This window comes from Cryphonectria parasitica (genome assembly GCF_011745365.1).
Source record: "Cryphonectria parasitica EP155 unplaced genomic scaffold M406scaffold_4, whole genome shotgun sequence".
NCBI lineage: Eukaryota > Fungi > Ascomycota > Sordariomycetes > Diaporthales > Cryphonectriaceae > Cryphonectria > Cryphonectria parasitica.
In genome coordinates this window covers 3,697,856-3,721,630 of record NW_024468912.1, presented here as the reverse complement: position 1 = coordinate 3,721,630, position 23,775 = coordinate 3,697,856, and the positions used below count along the sequence as shown (strand labels likewise).

General features: G+C 55.3%; 9 protein-coding genes across 9 annotated transcripts; 3 read left to right on the top strand and 6 right to left on the bottom strand.

Annotated features, from left to right (window-relative positions):
* Positions 1 to 797: 797 nt before the first annotated feature.
* M406DRAFT_290615 (uncharacterized protein) lies at positions 798 to 2,670 on the top strand (the record flags this gene model as incomplete). The annotated part of the gene is made up of 2 exons (XM_040918914.1): positions 798 to 948; positions 1,206 to 2,670. The coding sequence occupies 2 exons, from the start codon at positions 798 to 800 to the stop codon at positions 2,459 to 2,461; spliced, it is 1,407 nt and encodes a 468-aa protein (XP_040777193.1). The 3' UTR covers positions 2,462 to 2,670.
* Positions 2,671 to 2,898: 228 nt separating this feature from the next.
* Positions 2,899 to 4,336, bottom strand: M406DRAFT_356244 (uncharacterized protein). Its single transcript, XM_040923393.1, has one exon. It carries the CDS (start codon positions 4,100 to 4,102, stop codon positions 3,701 to 3,703), a length of 402 nt encoding a protein of 133 aa, XP_040777192.1. The 5' UTR covers positions 4,103 to 4,336; the 3' UTR covers positions 2,899 to 3,700.
* Positions 4,337 to 6,070: 1,734 nt separating this feature from the next.
* Positions 6,071 to 7,660, bottom strand: M406DRAFT_356243 (uncharacterized protein). Its single transcript, XM_040923392.1, has 2 exons — positions 7,068 to 7,660; positions 6,071 to 6,952 (listed from the first exon to the last, which is right to left on the bottom strand). Exons 1-2 carry the CDS (start codon positions 7,464 to 7,466, stop codon positions 6,611 to 6,613), a joined length of 741 nt encoding a protein of 246 aa, XP_040777191.1. The 5' UTR covers positions 7,467 to 7,660; the 3' UTR covers positions 6,071 to 6,610.
* Positions 7,661 to 8,143: 483 nt separating this feature from the next.
* On the top strand, positions 8,144 to 9,486 carry CYC-1 (electron transporter activity protein). Its single transcript, XM_040915183.1, has 4 exons — positions 8,144 to 8,262; positions 8,721 to 8,911; positions 9,008 to 9,102; positions 9,208 to 9,486. Exons 1-4 carry the CDS (start codon positions 8,247 to 8,249, stop codon positions 9,230 to 9,232), a joined length of 327 nt encoding a protein of 108 aa, XP_040777190.1. The 5' UTR covers positions 8,144 to 8,246; the 3' UTR covers positions 9,233 to 9,486.
* A 649-nt stretch (positions 9,487 to 10,135) lies between these two features.
* On the bottom strand, positions 10,136 to 12,592 carry M406DRAFT_256009 (AAA-domain-containing protein; the record flags this gene model as incomplete). The annotated part of the gene is made up of 2 exons (XM_040917071.1): positions 10,136 to 11,553; positions 11,608 to 12,592. 2 exons carry the CDS (start codon positions 12,590 to 12,592, stop codon positions 10,136 to 10,138), a joined length of 2,403 nt encoding a protein of 800 aa, XP_040777189.1.
* Positions 12,593 to 13,324: 732 nt separating this feature from the next.
* M406DRAFT_346225 (uncharacterized protein) lies at positions 13,325 to 14,917 on the bottom strand (the record flags this gene model as incomplete). Its single annotated transcript, XM_040922166.1, has 4 exons — positions 13,325 to 13,793; positions 13,924 to 14,610; positions 14,680 to 14,774; positions 14,804 to 14,917. 3 exons carry the CDS (start codon positions 14,915 to 14,917, stop codon positions 14,052 to 14,054), a joined length of 768 nt encoding a protein of 255 aa, XP_040777188.1. The 3' UTR covers positions 13,325 to 13,793; positions 13,924 to 14,051.
* A 434-nt stretch (positions 14,918 to 15,351) lies between these two features.
* Positions 15,352 to 16,555, top strand: M406DRAFT_346224 (NifU-like protein; the record flags this gene model as incomplete). The annotated part of the gene is made up of 3 exons (XM_040922165.1): positions 15,352 to 15,374; positions 15,468 to 16,155; positions 16,238 to 16,555. 3 exons carry the CDS (start codon positions 15,352 to 15,354, stop codon positions 16,391 to 16,393), a joined length of 867 nt encoding a protein of 288 aa, XP_040777187.1. The 3' UTR covers positions 16,394 to 16,555.
* A 1,291-nt stretch (positions 16,556 to 17,846) lies between these two features.
* M406DRAFT_322279 (uncharacterized protein) lies at positions 17,847 to 19,321 on the bottom strand. The gene is made up of 3 exons (XM_040919618.1): positions 19,211 to 19,321; positions 18,808 to 19,105; positions 17,847 to 18,732 (listed from the first exon to the last, which is right to left on the bottom strand). Exons 1-3 carry the CDS (start codon positions 19,237 to 19,239, stop codon positions 18,478 to 18,480), a joined length of 582 nt encoding a protein of 193 aa, XP_040777186.1. The 5' UTR covers positions 19,240 to 19,321; the 3' UTR covers positions 17,847 to 18,477.
* Positions 19,322 to 19,619: 298 nt separating this feature from the next.
* On the bottom strand, positions 19,620 to 23,675 carry M406DRAFT_277035 (uncharacterized protein). The gene is made up of 5 exons (XM_040918302.1): positions 23,665 to 23,675; positions 22,401 to 23,370; positions 22,110 to 22,316; positions 20,187 to 21,982; positions 19,620 to 20,090 (listed from the first exon to the last, which is right to left on the bottom strand). The coding sequence occupies exons 2-5, from the start codon at positions 22,708 to 22,710 to the stop codon at positions 19,986 to 19,988; spliced, it is 2,418 nt and encodes an 805-aa protein (XP_040777185.1). The 5' UTR covers positions 22,711 to 23,370; positions 23,665 to 23,675; the 3' UTR covers positions 19,620 to 19,985.
* Positions 23,676 to 23,775: the final 100 nt, after the last annotated feature.

The window sequence follows — 23,775 nt, the reverse complement described above, 5'->3', positions numbered from 1 at the left end:
CATTCCACCCAGCAGAGAAAAGGGAGGTCAGGAAAAAGAGCCAAAGGTGTGAGAGTTGAGGCTGGCCGTTGCATTGCTGCAGACCTGGTGCTGCTACACCGGTACAGCACATACGCTGTCAGGCTGAGGAGGGCAGCCATGGCTAGCTCCAAAGTCCAGATCCCTGACGATACTTTATCCTACATCGCCCCAATAGGTAAGTCTTCGTACCCTGAATAAACGAGGGCGCACCACTGCATCTCAGCCAACCATCTGCACTCGTGTCAAATTTCTGCGATGCTGTTGGTCTCTTCCTTCTTCACCTCTTCGTCCTCTCGTCTTATCAAGGTGCATAGTAGCCCGACAGGATTTCTTGCCCTGCCCTTCACTTGTGTCGCTGCTGTAACGGCATTCCCCCATCTCAGGTTACCTCTCACCAGTCGCTATGCATCAACCCACCCCCCCCCCCCCCAAACCCACCCCACCCAACATCAGCCGGCCTATCCTTTTCTGCCTTGGCTTTGCCTGGCTCGACGACGACGATGGCGTCTCCGAGCTGCAAGCTGCAGATCATGAGATCATCGTCATCATCAGGCCATCCTGGTGGCGCGCAAGGGATCTCGTACCATTCGTCTTTCCCTCTCTTTTTTTCTCGGGGGCGGGGGGGGTTCTCGTCTCGAGACCTGAGATCATCACTGTCCTCATGAAAGATGCTGCCACCATGTACTACTACTGCCTGCCCAGCCTTGTATCTATGTATTGCATATGATTTTCAAAGTCAATCTTGTCATCCCACACCTCATCAGCACGTCCCTGCGATGCCAATCTGGCTAGAACACTTGCGTTTTTCAATATCTTCATTTTCTTGTTTTTACCGAGCCAAACTAACGATATCTTTGAATCCAGGTTACAGCAACTCGTCTGACTGTGGTTACTGCCGGAAGAGTCGCAGTGGTCAGTCTAGTAAACGTGAATCTCTCTCGTCGCAGAGCGACCCTTGACCGTCCCCCCACGCCTCCCAACACACGTCCTCTCCTTCCATCCCCAGGCTCAGATTCCATGATCACCACCAGCAACTGGCAACATGTCACAGATCCCCCCTGGGCCTCCTTGATTTCCATACTCGCAAAGTGCAGTACTCCACAGGAGCATCCCCTATTCATCATAGCTCAGCGACTTTGTATATTGTCTAGAGCCTCTTTTGTCTGACATTTTGCACTGGTCAGGCTACTCATACTATGCTTCTGGTTCCTCCCTCAGCCCTCAGTTCTATCAACAGCTCATAGACCGATGCTGGAGGCGTTCAGGGACACTGCTATATCGGCCTAATCAGAAGAGAGCATGCTGTCCACATTACACCCTCCGTCTCGACTCGGCCGAGTTCAAACCATCCAGGGACCAGCGACAAGCCGTGAACCGGTTCAACAGCTCTGTTCTTGGAGATGACTATGTGAAGGAGGCAGCGCGTCGGTATCCCCTCACACGGGAGCAGGCGCGAAAGCGCGCTACGACCTTCGACCTAATCGAGAGAGTCCATGAAGCCGAGGCCGACGCTCTCAGGACCCCTCTGCAGCCGGCGCATAAGCTCCAGGTGACCCTAGAGCCCGATGACTTCACGGAAGAGAAGTTCGACGTCTTTGAGAACTACCAGCGTGTGGTCCACGGCGAGGACCCGTCCAGCATTCAAAGATCGGGCTTCAAACGGTTTCTCTGCGCCTCGCCCGTCAGACCAGGGACGTACACAAACCCGGACGGACGGGAGATCAAGGTCGGTTCTTTCCACCAGTGCTACCGCCTCGATGGCAAGCTGGTAGCGGTCGGCGTACTGGACCTGCTCCCCCATGCCGTCAGCGCGGTCTACTTTATGTATCACGAGTCAATACATAAGTACCAGCCGGGAAAGCTCGGGGCCCTGAGGGAGATCGCGCTGGCTATGGAGGGAGGGTACCGCTACTGGTACCCGGGATATTATATCCACTCGTGCCCAAAGATGCGCTACAAGATCGACTACAGCCCGCAGTACGTTCTGGACCCAGAGACCCTGGGCTGGGACCTTTTGGACAAGGAGGCACTTGTTATTTTTGACGACAAGCCTTATGTCAGCCTGTCAAAGGAGCGAGCGCAGCGACAGGGTTCGGAGGGTGCGGGTACAGTTGCCACGGCCGATGACCGACACACTCCTCCAGAGACGGACGAAGACAGCGAGGACAACAGCGACGGCATCTCGCTCTTCACCAGCAGCATGCCTGGCATTCCCACTCTCGCCGAGCTCGAAAGAACCGATCTCGATCACATCCGCGTGCTGTCGGATCAGTCCGACGGCTTCTTCACCACAGGCGAGACTGTCATATGGACCAGTGACACTATCTACGACCTAGGCTCGCTCAAGTCCAAGATTGCGGAGCTGGCCGCCACAGTGGGGACGGATCTGCTGGGCGAGATAGTGCTTGACTTTCGAAGGATCGGCAGGCAGAGGGGCTGAGAGAGCAGGATTTGGTCTAGTGATTTATGATGATCTCATATGAGAGCTTTTTATGGCCTATTCTCGTGTGCTATCCTCGCTTCGGGCCGGGTGATCTACCCGTCACTACGTCCCGGTACCGGATCAGGTAGGAAATCACGCGACATGTTTCACTTGGTGGAGGTCGCACGACGAGAGGTGTAGCTGGTCATGGAAGACAAGCACTTGATAAGAAAAGAAAAAAAATGGGATCCTTTTCATGGAATCATTAGGTGTTAATCGCATACGAGACACGCGCTCCGGGTCTTGAGTGTGAGTTGGTACACGCCATGGTCCGGAATGTAAGAGGAGCATTGTTCTGGGTTTGGAAAATAGGCTGGGAATTTCTATACATACGTGCCCCTCGCAATGGGTGCAAATCACAATGGACGAGGAGTAGGGCCTGGGTATGTTTGCGTGGGTAGCAGACGAAATTTGCATAGAAAGCTTAACAAGGACCGTCAAACTTGTATGTCGTGATGCCGTCTAGTACCTAGCCCAGACCTCGACACGGTATGAGTATCCGTCGACCTGAAAACCCCATTTTGTAGTGACCATCATCCGTCGTCGAATGACAACGTCGAACCTTTAGGCACGAGTATTTTTAATGGGCTGTGTGTGCCGGAGCATGGTCGTCAAGCTCCATGCCAAGTTGACGTTGGAACGGGCATGTTTATATACACACACAGCCGTAGAATCTTCACTCTCTCTCCAATATACGCCCTAGATTGTGTACATCCACCACATTTCCCTATCCAAGCAGGTGACCGGACAAAACACTTTTCCCCGTATTGTAAGAACAAGTGATTGGCCTGGTAGCATCTCGCACATAGCTGATCAGTTTCGATTGCGTCGTACAAAAGTCTTTGTCACCCTCCTGACACTCTATAGTGCCACGCACTGAGCCTCTGAGACCAGTGGAAAGGGTCCTTGGTGCTGGCTAGTGAGAGGAACAGCTTGCAGGGCACGCTGCGTTTCGTATGGTAGCGCAAAAAGCACCAGGTCCAAACAAGAACACGCATGATGCTTGTTGCCCATCTGTATGCAGGAGGTGTTGGAGATCTTTTAGGCCACGCTGCTCCAACAGTTGCTTGCTCAGGCGGTTGCATGGGCCCGCGAGTCGGATTTGAGGAGGATTTCTCCCTCCCATCACCATGGGCCTCGACCCAGAAATAGTTGTTTGTTTCTTTTTTTTTTGGGGGGGGGGGCGGGGGGAGGGGATCACGTTGCCTTAGGCGCAGCATCCCCATCGTCCGTAGCAACCTCACTCTTTGCCTGCGCCTCGCGAGCCGCCTTGAGTTCCTTGCTAACTTGCCTTCTCAACTCCCTGATCCTTTCTTTGACTGCCTTCCGCTCTAACCTCGCTGCCTGCCGCTTCTCCGAGGCGGCATTATAGCGCTCCTGCTGCTCCTCCTTGGTCAGCGTCTCGTCCTCGAACACCCCGTTCATGATCTTGGTGTTCTCCCGCCAGATATTGTTGAGCGGCCAAAGCTTCTTCCATATGGGCTCGCGCTCAGTCACTATGCGGGTCGCCTCGAGGTGGATGTCGTACCAGTCCGGGCCGAGCTCTTCCTCAAGTTCGCGGGCGAGGCGGTCACGAGCCTGGGATGCCTCGATTGCCATTTTGCGGGCTTTCTTGCCCAATTTCTCAAGGAAGTTGGGGCCGTGCTTGATGTAGGCATCCCGCTCGCGCCTGGAGAGGCTCTCGAAAGTCCAGGGTGGGGAGAGGTGAGGGTTTTCATAAATGGAAGGGTAGGGAGGGGAGGAAAAGACCTTAGACGAGGAGGCCTCAGAGGGGAAGGACTCAGAGGCAGAGGGCCCAGAGAGGGAGGGCTCAGAGGGGGAAAGCTCAGAGGGGGAAGGCTCAGGAGGGGAGGGCTCAGGTGGGGAGGGCTCAGAGTGGGAGGGCTCAGAGGGGGAAGGCTCAGAGGGGGAGGGCTCAGAGGAGGAGGCCTTGGAGGGAGAGGCCTTGGAGGGAGAGGCCTTGGAGGAAGAGGCCTTGGAGGAAGAGGCCTTGGAGGGAGATGCCTTAGAGGGAGAGGCCTTAGAGGGAGAGGCCTTAGAGGAGGAGATAGAGGAAGAGGGCGGCTCTGAGGACGAAGATCGCCTTTGTGTTTTTGCTGTTGTGAGTGTGAAGCCTCCATGGGCGGCGAGCAGGCGCGACGTCGAGGCTGCGATGATTGGACCTGGGAGTGCCCAGGCGCGCTGCCCGAGCAGCCTCGTTGAGTACCGGGAAAGCATGATGTAGGCGCAGAGTGTTTCTGAAGAGAGTGAGGTGAAGAGATAGGAAACGGAGGAGAACGCCACACAATTGTGCGCCGGCTTGTTGTTTTTCGTCTGAGCAATAGGAACTTTTTGACGAATGCAGCTTATCGATAAGTAGTGAAGGTATATTCACTACATTAACTGTATGAGTGGAACACTCAAACTGGACCGTGCCCGGCCGGCAATAGAGCTTTCATTTTGCCTGCCGCCTCAATTTTTTTTTTAAACCAGTCCGCAAGCTCAACCTCACCAAGAAGCACAATAACCATTGAACTCCTTCTGAAAGCTGCGCCAGGCAAATAATTGTGTCTATCAAGCCCTGACACACAAGTCCTCCTTGAATTTTTCGCCCTCAGGGCTTTCCTTTTTATCGCCATGGCCTCGACACAACATATGCTCCTCTCCCCCGCCGAGCTCGCCTACCTCCACGCCTCCCTCTCCCTCAGCCCGCCCCTCCGCCCAGACGGTCGCTCAGCGTCGCAATTCCGTCCCCTCAGTGCCGAGACTGATATCCTGCCAGGAACGAACGGCAGCGCGCGCATATGCTTCGCGGACGGGACGGAGGCCATCGTGGGCGTCAAGGCGGAGGTGGAGAGGACGCGCGCTAGGTATGGGGCGGGGAACACGCTGCGCGAGACGGAGCTGATCGAGGCTGGCGGGGACGATGATGACGATGAGAATGGGGCAGACGAGAAGCGGGAGGGCGAGGCCGGCTGGGTCGAGATCGCAGTCGAGATACCAGGGACGAGGGATGACGATGCGAATACCATCTACCTGGCAGAGATGCTCGCCGAGGCGCTGCTGGCGGATGGGGAGTTTGTGAAGAGATTATGGATCAACAGGCGGTTCCACTGGAAGCTGTACCTTGATGTATGTTTTCTGTGTTCGCACCCTCTGGATGCTTTGAGGATCGCCGTGGGCATGGTCTATACTGACAATTGTAACACAAAACCCCACAGATCCTCCTCATCTCGCCACCCCTCTCATACCCGCTACCCCTCCTCTCACTCACGACACACCTCGCACTGCTCGCAACGCGGCTGCCACGACTGAAGTCCGAAGGTGACGAGGACCCTCTGTTTGACGACGACTGGGACTCGTCGATATATCTCTACCCGCAGACGGGCGGCGTGTCGCTGTCGAGACCTCCTGTTACGCTACTTGTCATGGCGGTAGGCGACAACATCATATTCGATCCGGCCAAGGAGGAGCTGGCGGTTGCAGACGTCGCGCTGGCGATCTCCGTGGCAGATACAGCTGCCTCATCGAGTGGTGGCGATGACGGCGCAATGGATGTCGACGGTTCTGCCGCAAAGCGGAATCTAAGGCTACTGTCGATACGGACGATCGATCCCCCGTCACGACTGACACCACCAGGTGTCCCACGGGCCACTGACGTTACGAATACAGGTACGACTGGCCAGACAAAGCAGCAGACCGACGTGCGGACCGCGGAGGCGGAGCCCATGGAGGGAGTGTGGAAGGCGCCCAGGGGCGGAGCCAAGGTTGCCATTATAGGCGCCATAATTGCAAAGGCATTGGAGAAGGACGGAGTTGCGGACGAGGTTTTGGATGGATTGAAAGCTGTAGAGCTGGGATGAGGTATGCCCGGTCAGGGGCAGAGACCAGATATTTCACCTAGTCTAAGTCAAGTCGCGAGTCTCGACAGGCTTGCGACGTGACATGAAGTCTTCTTCACTCTTTGAGAAGAAGAGGAGTTGACTTGCAGATGCTACATACGGCTCAAGGACTCGCACAAGGCCGATAGAGGGTCGGTGCTCTTTGGGCGATGCTTGTAGCAGCATCTGCGGCCCTGCTTGGCCGCAAATCAATGGAATACCCACCAATCCACAAGTTCACCGGTTTTCAAAAGATCCCCAGCCACTTCTCTCTCTTTCCCGGCGGTGCTTGCAACTTCTCCGGATCATCCTCCCTTGCGGTCCAGTTTCCAAAGCCACCCTTCTGCTCAAGCCCATGAGCCTTGCGATACTCGGAGCGCTTAGCCACGTCGTCAACCTTCTTCTTGCGCTTGTCCGCAACGACGGCTGAGTTGTGCAGGGTCGTGAGCTTCCAGACCTCGTGCGCAGTGCGAAGCGAGATGATGGGGTGCTGCCAGAAGTCGGCGCCGGAGGGGAGCATTTCGGCAAAGGGAGAGGTGGCCTTGAAATTCTCGGAGTAGGTATACACAGCCAGGCTGAAAAGGGTGCCCTATACAAATTGAAATGTCAGTCCACTAAGCCAGTCAAACCAAGCCAATCAGCTCGTCAACCCCCTTTCCTCTGTCCCCAGCACACCAAACACACACACACACAAAACCACTGACCGTCGTGATGCAGAGGTGCAGCCACCTGCTACCCCAGAACCAGTGCGCCCAGGTGCCCTGCGGGGCCATCATCCCTGGGTAATCCCTCCTCCTCTGGGCAGCAGCATCGTCGGCGGACAGGTCGCCGCCGTAGTGCTGCTGCGGGCGGCTCTTCTTGCTGGGCAGCCGGGCGCCGTGCGAGGGCGGGTTGAACCTCGCTGGCTTCTCCAGCACGATGGGCTTGCCCTTGGCATCCTTGGCGATGTTTGACGAGGACGACGACGCGTACCGGACGGCAAAAGTCTCGGTGCTGGTGGTGATGCTAGTCCGGGCTGCCCGGGGGCTTCCGAGGTTTGCCCCCCGCCAGAGGAGGCCGGACCTCGGGAGGAGGAAACGGGGGATCGAGAAGGTGGACGCCATATTAGCAATGGAAACTATCCTGCCTCGAAAGTTTTTCTCTCTCTCTCTCTCTCTCTCTCTCTCTCTTGAGTCTTGGTGTGAGAGAACTCGATCCTATTCGCAGAGTAATCCGTATTCGGACCACTGCACCCCTTTGAGGTCGCTTGAATGGCTCCAGAAGATTCAGTCCAGGATTATTGGGAGGGGGGATTTTTTTTCGTCTGTCAGCTGTTACGGTTAGCTATTGTAGGGGTACCAAAAGGAGCTCCTCATAGCTTCTGAGCGGTTAGCAGCTTCGGGCAGGCAGGCTCGGTAGCGCCCCATAGGGCGGGCAGGGGGTTAGGACTGCAGGGGGGCCTGCAGAAATATTTCTATGTGTCATGCAAAGCCCGACTTTTTCCCTTCCGGCTGCTTTTCGTTCTATTTTGCAGTCCCTGGACTCACTGACCATCACTGCGACTCTCACTGGCTGGAATTCCCCTGCCTGCCCCTGCCAGTCCCATTTTTATCAGCAATTGGGTCCGCTTGCGCCACAGCGTGGCTCCTTGCTAGCCTGCTTTTCCCCCGGAGAATGCTGAGCTCATAGACGCTTTTCCTGGCCCGGGGCCTTGCTTTTCGCGCAGTGTTGGCAACTCAGCAATTTTTTTTTCTTCTTCTTCCCCCTTCCTCTTCCATTCCTCCGTCACCACTACTACACCTCACATAAATCTCCTGACTGTCGAACCTTTCGAGCAGCAGTCTGTCTCCTCACACTAATATCTCTCAATCTATCACATCCTCTAATATCTCAACACCGACAAGATGCCTTTCAAGGACGGTACGTATCCTCGCTGCTTTCCTCCCGCGTCTTACGATATCCTTTCAAGAACCTTCTTTGCCTGAGCCATTGGAGCACAAGACAACATCATTCCTGATGTGTCTACCCCTTGGCGACACTCGGAGCAATCGAGGTGCCCTTCGGCGTGTCCTGACTGGGCGCCTCGGCACCAGCAGTCATGCCTGGACGACTCGCAGCCCTTGAGGTATTTTCCTGAATCGCACCTCTTGCGCTACTGCCAATTTGGCCTGAACACAAGATCTGGGGATGGTCTGTAACGGCCGAACAGACAAAGTGTTCAGGTCAGATCGGGCTTTTGCGCTGGCAGTAACCGAGAGGATGTGTTTTCTCGAGATCTTGAGGGTGTCGCTCGTCCCTCGTCACGAAGTTCTTGTACTTATTACAGCACAACGCGCACCAAAACATGTCTGGATCTCTGGCTAATCCTCGATTTCTAGGTGACTCGAAGAAGGGTGCCAACCTCTTCAAGACCCGCTGCGCCCAGTGCCACACCGTCGAGGCTGGCGGCGGCAACAAGATCGGACCTGCCCTGCACGGCCTGTTCGGTCGCCACACTGGTTCCGTTGAGGGCTACTCCTACACGGATGCCAACAAGCAGAAGGGTATTGAGTGGAAGGAGGATACTCTGGTACGTTCTTGGCAAGATTGAACATCAGACAACCGCACACTGGGGGAGTGAGTGGTGGAGCGAAAAGGACCTGTTGCTAACATTTGTCTACTATAGTTCGCCTACCTCGAGAACCCCAAGAAGTACATTCCTGGCACCAAGATGGCCTTCGGTGGCCTGAAGAAGGAGAAGGACAGGAACGACCTGATCACGTATGTCTCTGCCCTACTCGAGGCTCTCCTTGGGCCCCTTATTCTCTCTGTTTTCTCAGAGGTCTTTCTCACGCGCACACTGCTGACATGATCCTTCTTATTTAGCTACCTGCGGGAGTCCACGAAATAAACAAACATGCTTGGTCAACGGAGTTTGGATGTAACGATATAACGGGACGCGATTTACATTACTACATCACGTTAGACAGAGAGACGGAAAAGACGGACGGGGTGATCAGTCATCGCCTCTGTACTATAGACATAGAGCTGCTCTTTTCCTCCGGCGTGGCGTGTCTTGCGTCGTCTTTCTAGGAAACCACCAAAATTTTTATAATGACTCTCCTCTTCGATTTATTACAATCTTTCAACCACCCAAAATTCCCTAAGAGATGTTCGTCCCAACCACAAAATCTTTTGGTCTCAAAAATTTAGTGATGTCACAGTTACACAAATGCACACGCGCGCGCAGATGCCGGCCCGAGGGAACGGAATTGGGTTGAACGGGGGGGAGCGGATGGATGGATCCGCTATAGTACCGAGCTGCAGTGGGCGCCCATCACGTTTCTTTGTGTCTTGCATCCTGCAGGTTGCGGCAAGGATTCGTTAATCAACCGAGCGACAGCCAACCTTCTCCGAGTTGCATCAGCTAAAACACAGTATACAAAGTGGATGCATAATTCATGCCGATCATCTCAAGTACATGCTGGGCAAAACCTCGAATTTGAAATATGCATATTTTCTGGGGGGGGGGGGTGGTATATCATGGTAGGTCTACAGTAACAGGGGTCTCGCCTCAATCAAAATTAATGCATACTGGGTATTCTTTTAAGTCAAACCAGAATGCTGCATCAACGTAGACATGTCAAAGTGATTTAGTAAATTCATCACCTCTTTTGTGGAATGGTTTACTAAGCGAGTTAGATTGTTCTGAGCACGTTCTACGACATGAAGTATTGGGATAGTAGTCAGTAATTCCTTTTGCTGCTGAAAGAATAGGATACGACTACGGCAAGCGTGCTTAGGTAGACAGACCTCAGAGGACCTTGTCAAACTGTGCCGGGTCATACCTCCCGTCGTCCTTGACGCTGGGCTTGACCTCGTTGAGAGCCTTCTCCCAGTCCTCGGCAGTGATCTCGTCCTCGTCCTCGCTACCACCGTTGCCGCCAGGGTTCACGCTGATGTCCCCGCCGCCGTGGTAATATGTCCTCTCCAGGCTCGCCTGCGCGGCAGCCTGCATGAGATTGCCCAGATCAGCACCCGAGAAGCCCTCACACCTGCCGTCCAGGGCGATGGCCCGGAGCCGCTCCTCGACCTTGGCCACACCCTCCTCCTCGGCCGCCCCGGCATCCTTCTTGCCGCCGGCGATGGTGTTCCAGTAGATGGCCCGCAGGATATCGACCCTCTCCTCCCTGGCCGGCAGGCCCACAAACACGCTGGTGCCCAGCCGACCAGGGCGGCGGATGGCCGGGTCGATGCAGTCCGGCCTGTTGGTGGCGCCGACGACGTAGATGCCGCTGCGGTCCTCGACGCCGTCCATCTCGGTCAGCAGGGCGTTGACGACGCGCGAGCTCGCGTCCGACAGCGAGTCGTCCCGCTTGGGCACCAGCGCATCCATCTCGTCGAAGAAGAGGATGCAGGGCGCACTGCTCCGCGCCCGCGCAAAGAGCGACCGGACTGCCCGCTCCGACTCGCCCACGTACTTGTTGAGCAGCTCGGGCCCCTTGATGCTGATGAAGTTGGCCTTGGACTCGTTGGCCACCGCCTTGGCGACGAGGGTCTTGCCGCAGCCTGGGGGCCCCCACAGGAGGATCCCCGCGGCGGACTTGATGCCCACGCGGGCGAAACGCTCTGGGTATTTGATGGGCCCGATGATGGACATCTCGAGCTTCTTGCGCACGTCGGCCAGGGCGCCCACGTGGGCCCAGGTTGTGTCTGGGATGGCGCTGAAGCCCTCGCGCTTGGCGGCCGGCTGGACGGCGCTGATGGCGGTGGTGAGGTGGGCCATGGTGATGGAAGCAGAGGTGATGTCGATGTCAGTTGTCATGGCTGTGGTGAAGCGGAACAGGCGCTGGGCCGAGGTCAGGTCTGGCTCTGTGATGGAGCCCATCGTGAGGTCGTCATCGGCAGGAAGAGCCTCCTGCGAGGGTTGGTCAGGCTCTCGCGGGAGGGTGTCTGCGCCTCGGCCTATGCACGCCTCCGCGGCGTCGAACACGGCGGCCGAGACAACGTGCCGGAGGTCGGCGCCCACGTAGCCAGGCGTGAGTCGAGCGAGGGCGGCAAAGTCCACGTCCTCGGCGAGCTTAAGATCCCGGGTCATGGACTGGAGGATCTTCTCCCGCGCAGCCTCGTTGGGCATGCCGATGTCGACCTCGACGCCGAACCGCCGGCGGACGGTCGGGTCGATGCTGTCTGGCCTGTTAGTGGCCGCAAGCACGACGACATTGCCACCTCCTCTGGAAGATGAGCCCTCGTCAGCACCGTTCGCAATGTTGTTTCCACTGCCACTGCCACCCCGCCGCCCGAGCCTGTCCATGCCATGACAAATTTCCGTGACGATCCTCCCCTCCATGGCCTTCTGCGCGCTGTCCTTTTTTCCCGCGATGCTGTCCAGCTCATCGAGAAACACCAAACACGGCGCAAGCCTCATGGCCTCGTCAAAGATATCGCGAATATTCTTCTCGCTCTCCCCACTCGTCCCGCCCACCAGGCTCGGCGTCGAGACGGGGATGAACGCCACGCCCAGCTCTGCAGCCAGTGCATGCGCGAGCGCTGTCTTGCCGCACCCCGATGGCCCGTGCAGGAGCACCCCGTCGTTGGGCTGGTACCCGAGCTCGGACAGGACCTCTGCACAGCGCAGCGGGATGAACACGGACCTGCGGAGGCGCTCGAGCGCCTTGTCTAGGCCGGCAAGGTCTGCGAGGCTGATGTCCTGCGGGGGCGAGCGGTCGATCTCCTTCAGGTCCTTGCGCCTGCGTTTCGGCTTGGCCTCGCCGTTGGGCTGGCGGTCAACTGGTGGCGCCGAGCCGGCATCGAGATCCATGGCGTCTGGTGCGGTCGGCGTCTTTGTCCCCGTGGATGAGGCAGCTGAGTTGAGTGCTGCTGTGCTGGAGGGCCCAGTGCCGCTGCCGCTGCCTGAAGCTTTGAAGTTCCAATGCCTTGTGAGCTGCTTGTTCAGCAGCGAGGCGTCTCTCTCCTCCCTTGTGCGCTTCGCCCCGGCCGCCTTTGTCTGCAGCTCCTTTTCCAGCTCCTCGTCCGAGTCCCGATCCTCCTTGTCCTCTTCCCTGCGCACGGCGAGTACTCGCTCTATGGCATCCTCCAGCGGCCTTTTCTTCTGCCTCTTCAGGCTCGAGTTGGATCGCTGAATGTACTCGTAGACAACGCTGATGGTGACACGGGGTTGTCTACCCGTCTCGTTGATATAGTCGTCTTCGAACTTTCTCACGATCTGGTAGACATCCCGGTCTAAGCCCTGTCGCAGACTGATGGGCATTTTGTCTTGTTGTTGTCTATTGTTGGATGAATGAATGGATTGTCTCGGTCTGGCCTTGTCCAATGACAATCATAACGGGATGTCTACCGTGAACCAAATAGTGGTGTTCCAAGTCCTCTTTCTCTTTTAGTCAGTCTAGGGTATCATAAATGCCATGATGAAGGTTCCAGTTATATATTAAAAATAAGATGTTCATGGGTCATGAGAAAATCCATGAGGCGGCAGTCGTGGGTGAAAGTAAACGGAGCATTCGACCGCAGGCTAGAAATTTTTGATCCATAGGGTTGGGGTTGGCCGGCCTTAGCAATTTGAATAAGCAACCCCCTCCGCCCCTCCGGGGGGAAAAAGAAGGCTCCCACCAACACGGACAGAGATCTATGCGGAATTCACAATGTTTGCAACCATGCAATCATAATCTTTGATATTATACCGCATTGCTTTGAAGATGAATGCAATTACATAATATGGACTACTTTTTTTTTTTGGGGGGGGGGGGGCAAAGGGGCGTAAATAGGAGACTAGCATTGGAGGTATTCGTAGCCAAGCCATTACTTGGTTAGCACCCTTGGCCCCATGGGAAACCCAATATCTGTACGAAGAAAAAAGTTCATCTTTAACTTAGATGACCTCTTCTCAAGCAGTGGGTAGCAAGACAATGAGTGAAGCTTCGGTCAGGAAACACACAAACTGCTTGTCACACCGTCAAGTTACTAACCAGGGACTTTGCTAATTGTAATGACTTCCATTTGATTTACTATGGTGGTATCGTCTAGGCATAAACCTACTTCTGTACAAATGCTGATGGAGGCTCTGCAACTACTCTCTCGTGTTTGGCATAGTCCCTATACCGAAGACGACAGCAGTGACACGAGCCAACAGCCGCAGAAGCGGCTGATTATGGAGCCCAAGATATCTCGAAGCGCCTTGAGACCTCGTGGACTGGAAAGCGGCCCTTGGACTGACCACAAGCACGAAGAATCAGTGTTTTATCTCCTCCGGGAACGCTGCCCGAACGGCAGCGGGCAGACTGCCCTTGGAACCGGCATCCAACCGGCGCCCCTTGGCCAGACGTACAGCACACGTGTCTCGGATAACACTTAGTCTCGAACAGCTACCGTACCTACACAACCATCTTGGGCCCGCAGCCTGTGCACAGGCTGTCACGATCTCTTGTAGCCACGCTTTGGCGTGGTCGACGAGGCTAAAGAAGATTGGCACCCGTAGTTGGCGTCAGTTCAAGAGCAGCGAAAACGATTGTTGGCGCTGACATGGGCCTTGCAAAGAACGTAACGATGGCACAATCGTCGTTCAAGGGAAAAGGATAGACATACTTATGAGCCCACATATTCAGTCGCAAAAGATTCTCCACATGCGCGTTGTTGCTTCGTCATGTAGAGGCAGGTAGGTGGGTCCCTTGCCCGTGACTTGGCAGATGGGCTCACGGGTAGATGGATACCTCTCAAGCCCATTTCTCTTCCGCCTTCATCAGATCCTCAATGAGCTTGACATCCTCCTGCGTGACCTGTTGCCGCACCAGGTCGGTGACGTTGACCTTGACGTCCTCCTCCCTAGCCAGCAGATGCAGCACCAGATCGCAGTACTCCCGCACGGCATCGCCATCCTCGCCAGGATCTGTGCGCGCCTTGCGGAGGGCTTCCTTGCCACGCTTGAGGCCTGTGTCATGTGTCCACTTGGGCTTCTTGGATTGGTACCCTGGCGCCTGGGCCAGCGTCCAGGGCAGACCTCCACGGCCAGGGGGTTGCTGCTGCTCATCTTTGGGCGGGAGGGTGGCGGCGTTGATCTTGGCGAGCTTGGAAGGGAGCCGTGGGTACTTGCTGAAGAGCCGCTGCAGCTCGGGCGAGTCGTCGAGCACGCTGAACGGATGCGCGTTGCGCTTGCGGGTCTTGGAGGAGGCATCTTGGTTGGCTCCTAGAGTCGATGGTTTGGGAGGTAGGGTTGGCTTAGGGGGGTCGGGCGGGTGGTTCTCCTTATGGGAGCGAAAGCAGACCACAGAGCAGCTGGGTTCTGTTAGTACAGGTTGTTGGCCCAGCATGTATGTATGTTTGGCAGTTTCATTGATCACTCACTAGGGTAGTGAGCAGCGAGGGCATTTGTATTTGCCTTCCTGCTCCTCGCAGATTCCACATAGCCTCGGTTTTGGCTTTTCAGCAGCTTGTGGTTCCTCTGCTATTGCCTCCTCGCCATGGTCACCTGCAATAGCAGCAGCAGCAGCAGCAGGGTCAGTATCTTCAGCTGAGTTAGTGCTATCCTGGGCAACAGCAACAACAGCAGGAGGAGTGGTAGTGGCAGGTCCACCAGAACCATCTGACATGTCTTCAACACCTGTTGACATGGTTTGAAGTAGAAGTCAGCCCCATGGGTGCTGAGAGGAGGGAATAAGAAACAAATAGTAGAAGCTGTACGAGAGAAACACGGCGTTGTTGAAGATTTGAGCAGGGTTGCAGCAGTCAAGTGAGTTGCGCTAGGGAATGACTTGAAAGTTTCTGCAGGGGTGGACCATGAAGTGGGGGATCTGGGGTAGCCTGTTGAGGGGGATGACGCAAAGTTGACGGGCAAACAATTCTTTTCGCTTTTGTCAGCGAGGTAAGCTACGAAAGGCGACAACACTTTTGGCTGTCCGTTTTCTCATCGCCACAACACAAAAGGTGCAACACGACACTTTGGCTCTGCCCCTTTCTCTTCTCCTCTTTCTCTCTCTCAACATCTCCTATGGATTCAAACTAATAATGCAAGTCACAATGATTCCACGAAGAATCTCTACGTCCTCACAGAGCATCTCCTCCCGGGTGCGGGCATCACGGGCCTGCCTCGGTGCAAACCTCACAGCGCTCGCAAGGAGGCAAATCCACAGCAGCCCGTCATCACCATTCCCCGCCCTTGCGACCACATCACGACCATCTTTGGCCCTCAAACGATCCTCGCTCACCGTGGGCATACCTGCCACCCTCGGCCGACGCACTATATTCATCCAGACCGAGGGCACACCCAATGCAGACGCGCTCAAGTTCCTACCAAACCATCGAATCCTACCTGAGAACCTATCGACGCCCTTCATCGAGTACCTGAACCCGCGCAGCACCATCGCCCCGCCGCACCCCTCGCCGCTGGCCGCGCAGCTCATGAACATCGACGGGGTCAAGTCGGTCTTCTACGGCGCGGATTTCATCACGGTCACAAAGGACGCGGATGCGAACTGGGCACACATCCGACCCGAGGTCTTCTCGCTCATCACCGAGGCCGTCACGAGTGGTCAGAAGATTGTTAATGTCGTGGAGAAGAAGGACAACGCTGGTGCTGCGAGCGGCCCCCCGGAGGAGGTTGACAGCCTCGCATACGATGAGAACGACAGCGAGGTAGTCGGCATGATCAAGGAGCTGCTCGAGACCAGGATCAGGCCAGCCATCCAGGAGGATGGTGGTGATATTGAATTCCGCGGGTTCGAAGATGGAAATGTGTTGTTGAAGTTGAGGGGTGCGTGCCGGACGTGCGACTCGAGCACGGTCACACTAAAGAATGGTATCGAGGGAATGTTGATGCACTACGTAAGTTCTACTGCCTTTATTTTCCAGAGTGTAGGTAGGCTTGTGTGTGTGAGAGAACCCGTGCTGACTCTGTGTGGTTTAGATTGAAGAGGTGAAAGGAGTCATCCAGGTGATGGATGAGGAGGAGGAAATTGCCACGAGGGAGTTTGCCAAATTCGAGGAGAAGCTGAGGCAGCAGAAGGGCTCCGTTCCACCTACCTCGCCGGGTCCTGGGTCCATCGACACTGTTTCTGGCTAATCGATCCAACGCGCCGAGCCAACAACTGACGTGAGGTCCTTCGCAGAGATGCCAATGTCGGGTCTAGTCAGCCTCAAAAAAGAAAGTCACCCAACAGATGAGGAGGGCGCCTGGGGGGAAACTTGCAACCATAGAGATACCACAATACAATCCCGATTTGGAATACGTCGAGCCAACCTCGGAAGACATCTAGGGCTACGTTCATAATATACCAAGGTGGCGGTCGGTGAAATGAGAAAGATAGACAGAAATGGCACATGCGTCCTCGTGTTGAACGCCTTCGCTCACAAAAGCCCAGCGTCGTCTTATACTCTTCTCTCATACAGGTGTCCTCCCGTTCGTCCCAACTCAGTCCTTGGGCGCGAGGATGGGAGGCGAACGAATGGTTCGAATGAAGCAACATGATTCCGTCGCCACAGTTCGGCATGATCGAATTCGGTAATGCGCATTGTCCCCAGGGTTGCTATTGCCTTGGGACACTTCTGACGCCCACGAGGAGACGAGCTTTGGGACGCAGCTGCGAATGCGAAACTCCATTGGGAACATACCAACAAAGGCAACCCAACATTATGTCGCCAAGTCCTTCACACAGTTGGCTGGTCGATAATTCCCCCAACCTCCCCTCCTCCCGTGCCATGTCAGACGAAATCCTTCCCAACCGCACCAAACAACGACTCATAAGTGCGCTCACAGAGGAAAAAGTCTGAGAGGAGTGCTGAAAATAAGTCAAGCCTAGACTACTCGAGACAACATATTCATTAATGTGGGCAAAGGGTCCGTGGTTGTGCAGAGTTGACTGCCGGACCAACGAACGGCTGCGACCATGAGCCCAACTACTTCACTTGTACCAATGGTACCGAGGTCCTGTTTAATTGCACGGGTGGGTGTACTATCGATAATGAAAACAGCCCTCGGTGCAATGATGGTATTGCTTTCTATGTGGGCTGGTACCCGTACTGAGCCGTTACAAAGGAGAACGGCGAAAGTGGGTCGTGATGAACTGTCTCAATAACACTTCCTTGCGAGCATGATTGCTATCAAACGGAGCGTGAGGCTTGCGGATCAGTCAGGCTGCTGGATCGACGTGTTTAGACGGGAGGAGAGGAAAACGAGATCTATCTGTGTTGGTAAACGGAACGGTTAACTAGAAAATGGACCCGCGCTGGCACGCACTCTATACATAAAGGATACTATCCCCTTAGATCAGTTTGCTTAGATAAGATGGAATTAATGCTCAAGGCTTGTGCCTCAGACACACCTGACACTGTGCCATTTCCTTGCTCAACAATCTGCTACGCCGCAGGTGATGGATTGGGTCGGATCTACCAGACGATAGAGAGCTTGAGAATTATCCACATGAAAGAGCGGTTGTAAGATTTGTACTTAGGTATGGCATATCAACAATATTATGTATCAAATGAGCCTGCAAAAGTCACCAGAGAAGCCGCGCAAGCGAAAGAACAACAATAGCTTCACAACGAGGTTGGGTCCCTCATGATTCTATCTTCTCTCCGCTCTCTCAGCCCCTACTCACGACCCCAACCATATCTTGTCTTCTCTACATGGATCCCTTCCTCCGCTCTGTCCACCCCGCAGTTGCAACATGGGATGACTATAACGAGCGCGGCCACTCCAGCCTCACGTCGCACGTCGCATTCCCAACAGCAAACTTGGCCCAGCAAGACTCGCACTGCACCGCCATCATGCAAGGGGGTTGCGGCGGCCACTGCGTTTACACAGATCCATCGATCTGGCACAGTAGCGTGGCCATGGATCGATGGGGTGTCGTCTTTCATAGGCCCAGAACCCGTGGTGCATCTACGGCACAACTTGTCGGGCCCCCTCCCCCCCCCAAGAAAAAAAGACCACCGAGCTACCATCCTCACATATTCCCCCATAATCCTTTCTGTTGGCATTACCACGTAATGTGCCAGGGCATAGTGACGTAACTTTACTGAGCCACTGAGCGTGGCAGGGCAACCACCACCACTTCCTGTAGCACCTATGTTTATAGCCTCAGATGGGCTTGGGCTCTTGGCCCTTTTCTCGGTCTTCTTCATCTTCTTTCCTCAGAGCTTTCCTCCTTACGCCAGCCACTTCTGGTTCTCGACCTCGGTTCTCAGTGTGTCTATCATATTCGCAACTTGGCGGTTGAGTTGGTCACTTCGGATGCGGGCCGCCAACCTCCTCTCTTTCTCGAGGAGCCGCAACAACATCGAGTACTTGAGGCAGTACTTGGATAATCCCTCCTTCATAGGGCCTACTGCGTCCATATCTCGGACCAGTTCGTCGATGAGGTCCGCCGAGGCCAGGGGGTCATAGCCGCCGCTTTGGTGTACCTATTTGCCTCGTCAGTTCCGTCCCCGCCCCGTTGTACGCGCAGAGCGCTGAGGGGCCACCGCTAGATGGCTTACCGCCAGGCCATCTATCCTGTCCCTGATATTAGGTGTGACTCTTGGATTTGGCAATGAGTTCTTCCGTAAGTTGTCTTTCTTTATTTCCTGCTGCTGCCGCTGCTTCTGTCGAATATCAAGGCGCCCGGTAGCCCGAGACGACCGCCGAGACACCACCGCCAGTCCCCCCTCAGCCGCAACACAGCGCCTCCTCTGCGCGGCCTGGTCGTCCGTCTGGTCCTCAGAGACCGTCCACCGCACGCATCGAATATTGGTAACGGCGCCACGAGGATCCCTCGGCACGCGACGTGGGCTACCCCTGCATGCGGGTTCAGGATGCGCCATGCAAGTAACGAGCCCGCAAGATATATTGCTAGGCAGAGAGGTCGTTTTAGAGATGATGGCTTGGAAGGTGTGTGCTTACAGTCTCTGAGAGCCATGTGCCTCCTCCATTATTGTTCTGTAGTTAGTCTGTGTGCAACTCTCCCACGCTGGTGTTGCGCGCAAGGCTGCAGACAAACAGGTGAATTGTTCGTGCAGTCAACTGAAAAGTACCGGATTCTGGCCTTTTCCCAGTGTGTCAATCGTTGGTAACAGTCTGTCTATAAGCTTCTCGCTCAGGGGGTTTGTTTGGTGGAAGCAGGCAATTTTCATGACGAAGTCTCGACGTGCTTTGAGAAAAGGCAGAGGGAAAACGAGGTAGACCGGGGTAAGGAAGTTGGCCCCCGCCTTGCGCTGGTATTGTAGCTTGCACGTGTATTCTCAGTCGGACAGGGAAAACGGCTGGGTGGCGGGCGCAGGCGCTGCGTCACCATGCAGCAGGTAGCGAGAATCCAATGAGAACGCACCTCCAAGCGTGTTTACTTCACATATTCGCCGACTAGGCATACAAATGAGCTGGTCTGGACCCAGACAGAGTTTTAGCAACATGGCTAACCGGCCTTGGAAAAAGTCAGACTGGGAGAGGGCAAAACAAAGGCCACGATGTAATTTGGGTAAACCCTTCATATCTCTATATTCAAGGTTTAAAACAAGAAAGAAAATGAAAGAAATGAAAGGGTTGACGTGGTGCCATGCCCAAGTCAGTCCAATGATAATAAAATCGCTCTGTAATTAATCTGCCGCAAATACGTTAGACAGTCCTTGCTGTCTGTTTGTCTCTGTCGTTCGTTTTACCTTTTTACAGTTTATATGACCGTTCAGCCGCCCTTCAGGAAACCCAGCGTTTTCTTCTTTAAATCCGACGTGCTGCTGGTCGCGGCCCCCGGTCCAGGCTCGACGGCTTTGCTTCGCTGGTAGAGTGCCTGTGAATGAAAACATAGTCAGCCCACCAAGTACTTCACACCCCATAAAAGTAATAATGAACCGCGATGGCAAAACCCAGCAGCGAGCACACTTACATCTTCATCCAGCTCCATCCGACAATCCAGTACCAGATCCCTACATGCCTGGTGTTGCCTGCTCACCTCGACGTACGGCGCCCCCTGACTTTTCATGATGGGTAGCAAGATCTCGCCTAGGATCTCGAACTTCTTCCAGTTGATCCGATCGCCATTCGGCCCCACGAACGTCTTGTTTCCTTCCTCCGCAGCCGTCAGGTCTTTACGGTGCAGCGCCATGTATGGTATGCGCGGCAGTGGGCTGTTCTCCCACGCAAGGCGGTACGCAAACGACGACTTGGCCTGCAGCATGAGTTTCTCGGCGCTCTGATACTGCTTCCAGACCTCAGGGCGGACCCCGGCCATCGTGGCACGCAGGCGCGCGATGTTGGCATTCTGGAGGCCCGCGACGATTGCGCCCAGCCCGTTGTAGTTGTTCAGCTTCCGCAGCTTGTGCGCAATGATCATAAACTTCTCGAGACATGGCGCCCGGTGCTTCGCCTTGTCGCGGATCAGGATCATGTTCTGCACCCACTTGGCCACGTGGTTGAAGTGCGAGATCAGCCGGTTGGCGTTCTTGAGAGACCGGCACTTTTCCTTCTCCGCCGACGACAAGCTGACGTGCCGCACCCAATCGCGGATCCGCACGCTGCTGAACATGACCCAGTCGATGCGCGTGATCTCCTCGGCGAGCTCATCCGCGCTGAGGTCCATAAAAATGTGATACCGCACCTTGCTGAGCGGCAAGGAGGCCTGTGGCACCATTGTTGCCGCCTCCCGCTCGTAGTCCTCGTACGTGAAGTACTGGTAATTCGTTTCACCCGTCCCGAGATCTCGTTCCCCGTGGGACGAAAGCTCGGACACCGCTGACGGCCGACGTACCTCGGCCGATTCTGCCGGGTCCCGTATTTTGAGGGAATCCATCGACCCGCCCAGATTCACTTCCAGCTCTTTGGACTCCGCGGCAGCCTCTGCGCCTTCGTCCTCTGCTGGTGGGTCATCGGCATGTGCCCACCCGGTGTCGTCGTCCTCTGTCACGAAATTCTCTAGCTGAGCCCTCATCATGCTCGCAGCTGCGAGGAAAGCCGGCTCGGTTGCCAGGTGTGCTATAAAGCGCTCGAGCGTCTTCTTCGTCTGGGGCCGGGCAAAGTCGCCGGGGTAGAGTGAAACCCATTTGGCTACGACCTCGATGATGCGCATCTGCGTGCCCTTCTTGATCAGATAGTGTGCTGTCTTGTCGTCTTTGGCGCGCTCCAGCCTGGCGAGGATGGCCGAGAACAGGTGTCCAGGTCTGGCGAATTTACGATAGAGACAGAGGAAGACGTCTGCAAAGTTTTGGTCTGCCCTTGTCATCCGCGGCGCGAGAAGTCTGTCGACTAGATCATCAAACGTGACGCCCATGGTCTTGGCCTGTCGCTCCATGAAATTCTCATCGCTTCGCTGCAGTATCGGTAGGTCTTCTGTCATCGACGTGCGGAAGGAGTCGACGTCCGATTCGTCCATTTCATTAAAAGGGTCGCCGATGTCTAATCGTACGCCTGACTGCCGAAGCTGGGTCGACACCGGCGGGTTCAGGACCTCATCCCCAAGATTACCTCCTGAGAAGGCGCGCGGCGGGCGTGCGGATGAGGTCCTATAATAGTTGTCATTCGAGCCCGAGGAGAATCCCTTTAGTAGCGACAGGTCAGAGCTTGCCCTGCTGTGCTTGCTGTGCTGGGATTCGGGGCGGCCATTGTTTAGCGGATCTGGTAAAGGTTCTAAATTTGCGGCTGAAGCAGCACGCCTGCGTTGACTGGCAGTGTCCGACCTATCAACCCCTAGGCCACCAAAAATACGGCGTTAGCTACGAGTTCTGGTTGCGTCTCTTCAAGATCATGATCCCCTAAAGTCGTCGCCGCCCTATATTGCCTTGCGAGGAGAATGAGCAGCTGGGGACGTGTGTACCTTTTCGATGACTACCGACAACTGTTCGTAACATAGCCTGTAGACACTCTCTCTGACTGTTCGGCGAGGTCGCAGAAGTGCAGAAACTGGCCATCACGGAGGGGAAGGCGGCGGAGACGCTGGCGGTGTCGAGCTCGCGGACATCCTCAGGAGCATCGCACTTGGTCGCAACGAGGAAGGAGGTATAGTTGCTAACGGAAAGAGAAGCTAATGGAAAGAAGAACAAGCAGAGAAGAATCAGCAACCACACGCAAGATATAGATTAATGAATGCGAGAGGCTCTTGACCCACAGAAAGTCTTGGGTAACAGCTTGATGCTCTCTTTGCTCGTCACGTCGTATAGGACCATGGTGCCGTCGACCCTTGGGGTCATCTGGCCATTGGCCTGCCTCGGCCAGCGAATCGGCTCGTTCATCTCGAGGTCGAAACCCTCCAGGTCCACCTCGAAAGTGTGGACCGTGTGTTGGGTGCCATCGGCCTCGGTCCAGTTAAAGGTGATGATGGCGCTGGTTGGCGGCTGTGGCAGCTTAAGCGCGCGCTGCACGAAGGACGACTTGCCCACGCCATTGGCTCCTATGATTGCGATGTTGATGGAGTCCATGGTATTGCACTTGATCACGCTGTCGCGCAGAAACAGCGGCGGCGTCTTTATAGAAAAAAAGGGTCACGACAGGGTTGGTCAGCCAGCTATAATCTAAGCCTCTTCTCCCGTGTGTCTGTGTATCTGTGTGTGCGTGTGTGCCATCAACCGACCACCTGTTATATGCGACTCCTCTCCCCTTGCCTGACTTTAGGAAAGGAGAAGAAAGCAGTAGCAGGCTCGGCTCTCTTTTGTTTGGACCGGTGAATTTGTGTGTGTGTGTGTGTGTCTCTGTGTGTGTGTATAAAAGCTAAAAGCGTACCCCTGATGTCGCGTTCATCAGCGAGTCTCTGCGAGGAGGCCAGGGCTGCAGCGCAGTCCCATGGCGCGTTGGGATCGGGTGAGGGCAGGTGAAGCTCCGGGGCAGGCCTCGCGCATCGACGTGTCGGTGGAGGAAGGGATCGTAGGCAGCGGACAGGATAGGGCGCAGGGAGGAGGAGGAGGAGGAGGAGGAATCGGCCTCTTCGTGAGGCGGCGGCGTCGTCGGCAGAGGCGTCGGAGGAGCAGCGAGGGTCGTTTGTGGGTCCTCGGGTATCGTGACGAAGGATGAGGAAGGATTGGGTTCAAGGACCCTCCGGCGGGGAGCACGGCGGTTGGCCGCAGGGCTGACGCACGTGGAGGCTGATGATAAGATGTTATCGTAAACATGCTGGTCTTTGGATTGGGGTTTGGTTTGGGTTCTGAAGAATGCCATGACAAGTACTGTCTGTATACATGTGGATGATTGCCAGATGCGACGGTGCAGTCGTAGCACCAGCAACAGCAGCAACCAGTAGTGGCAGTGGTTGCGTAGCTGGTGGATATAAATATATATTTATATACATATATTTACATCTATAGGTCGTGACATGGCACGAACAGAGGAAGGAAGGGAGAGGAGTTTGAAGAGAGGGGGGGGGGGGCGAGAACACTCACGAGCTGATCCCGGACGGCTGCGACGGTAGGATGGAGGACCGGACACCAGCGGCTCACGCGAGCAGCCGATAGGTAGGCAAGTAGGGGATGAAGTAGGTAATTCGGCAAGGG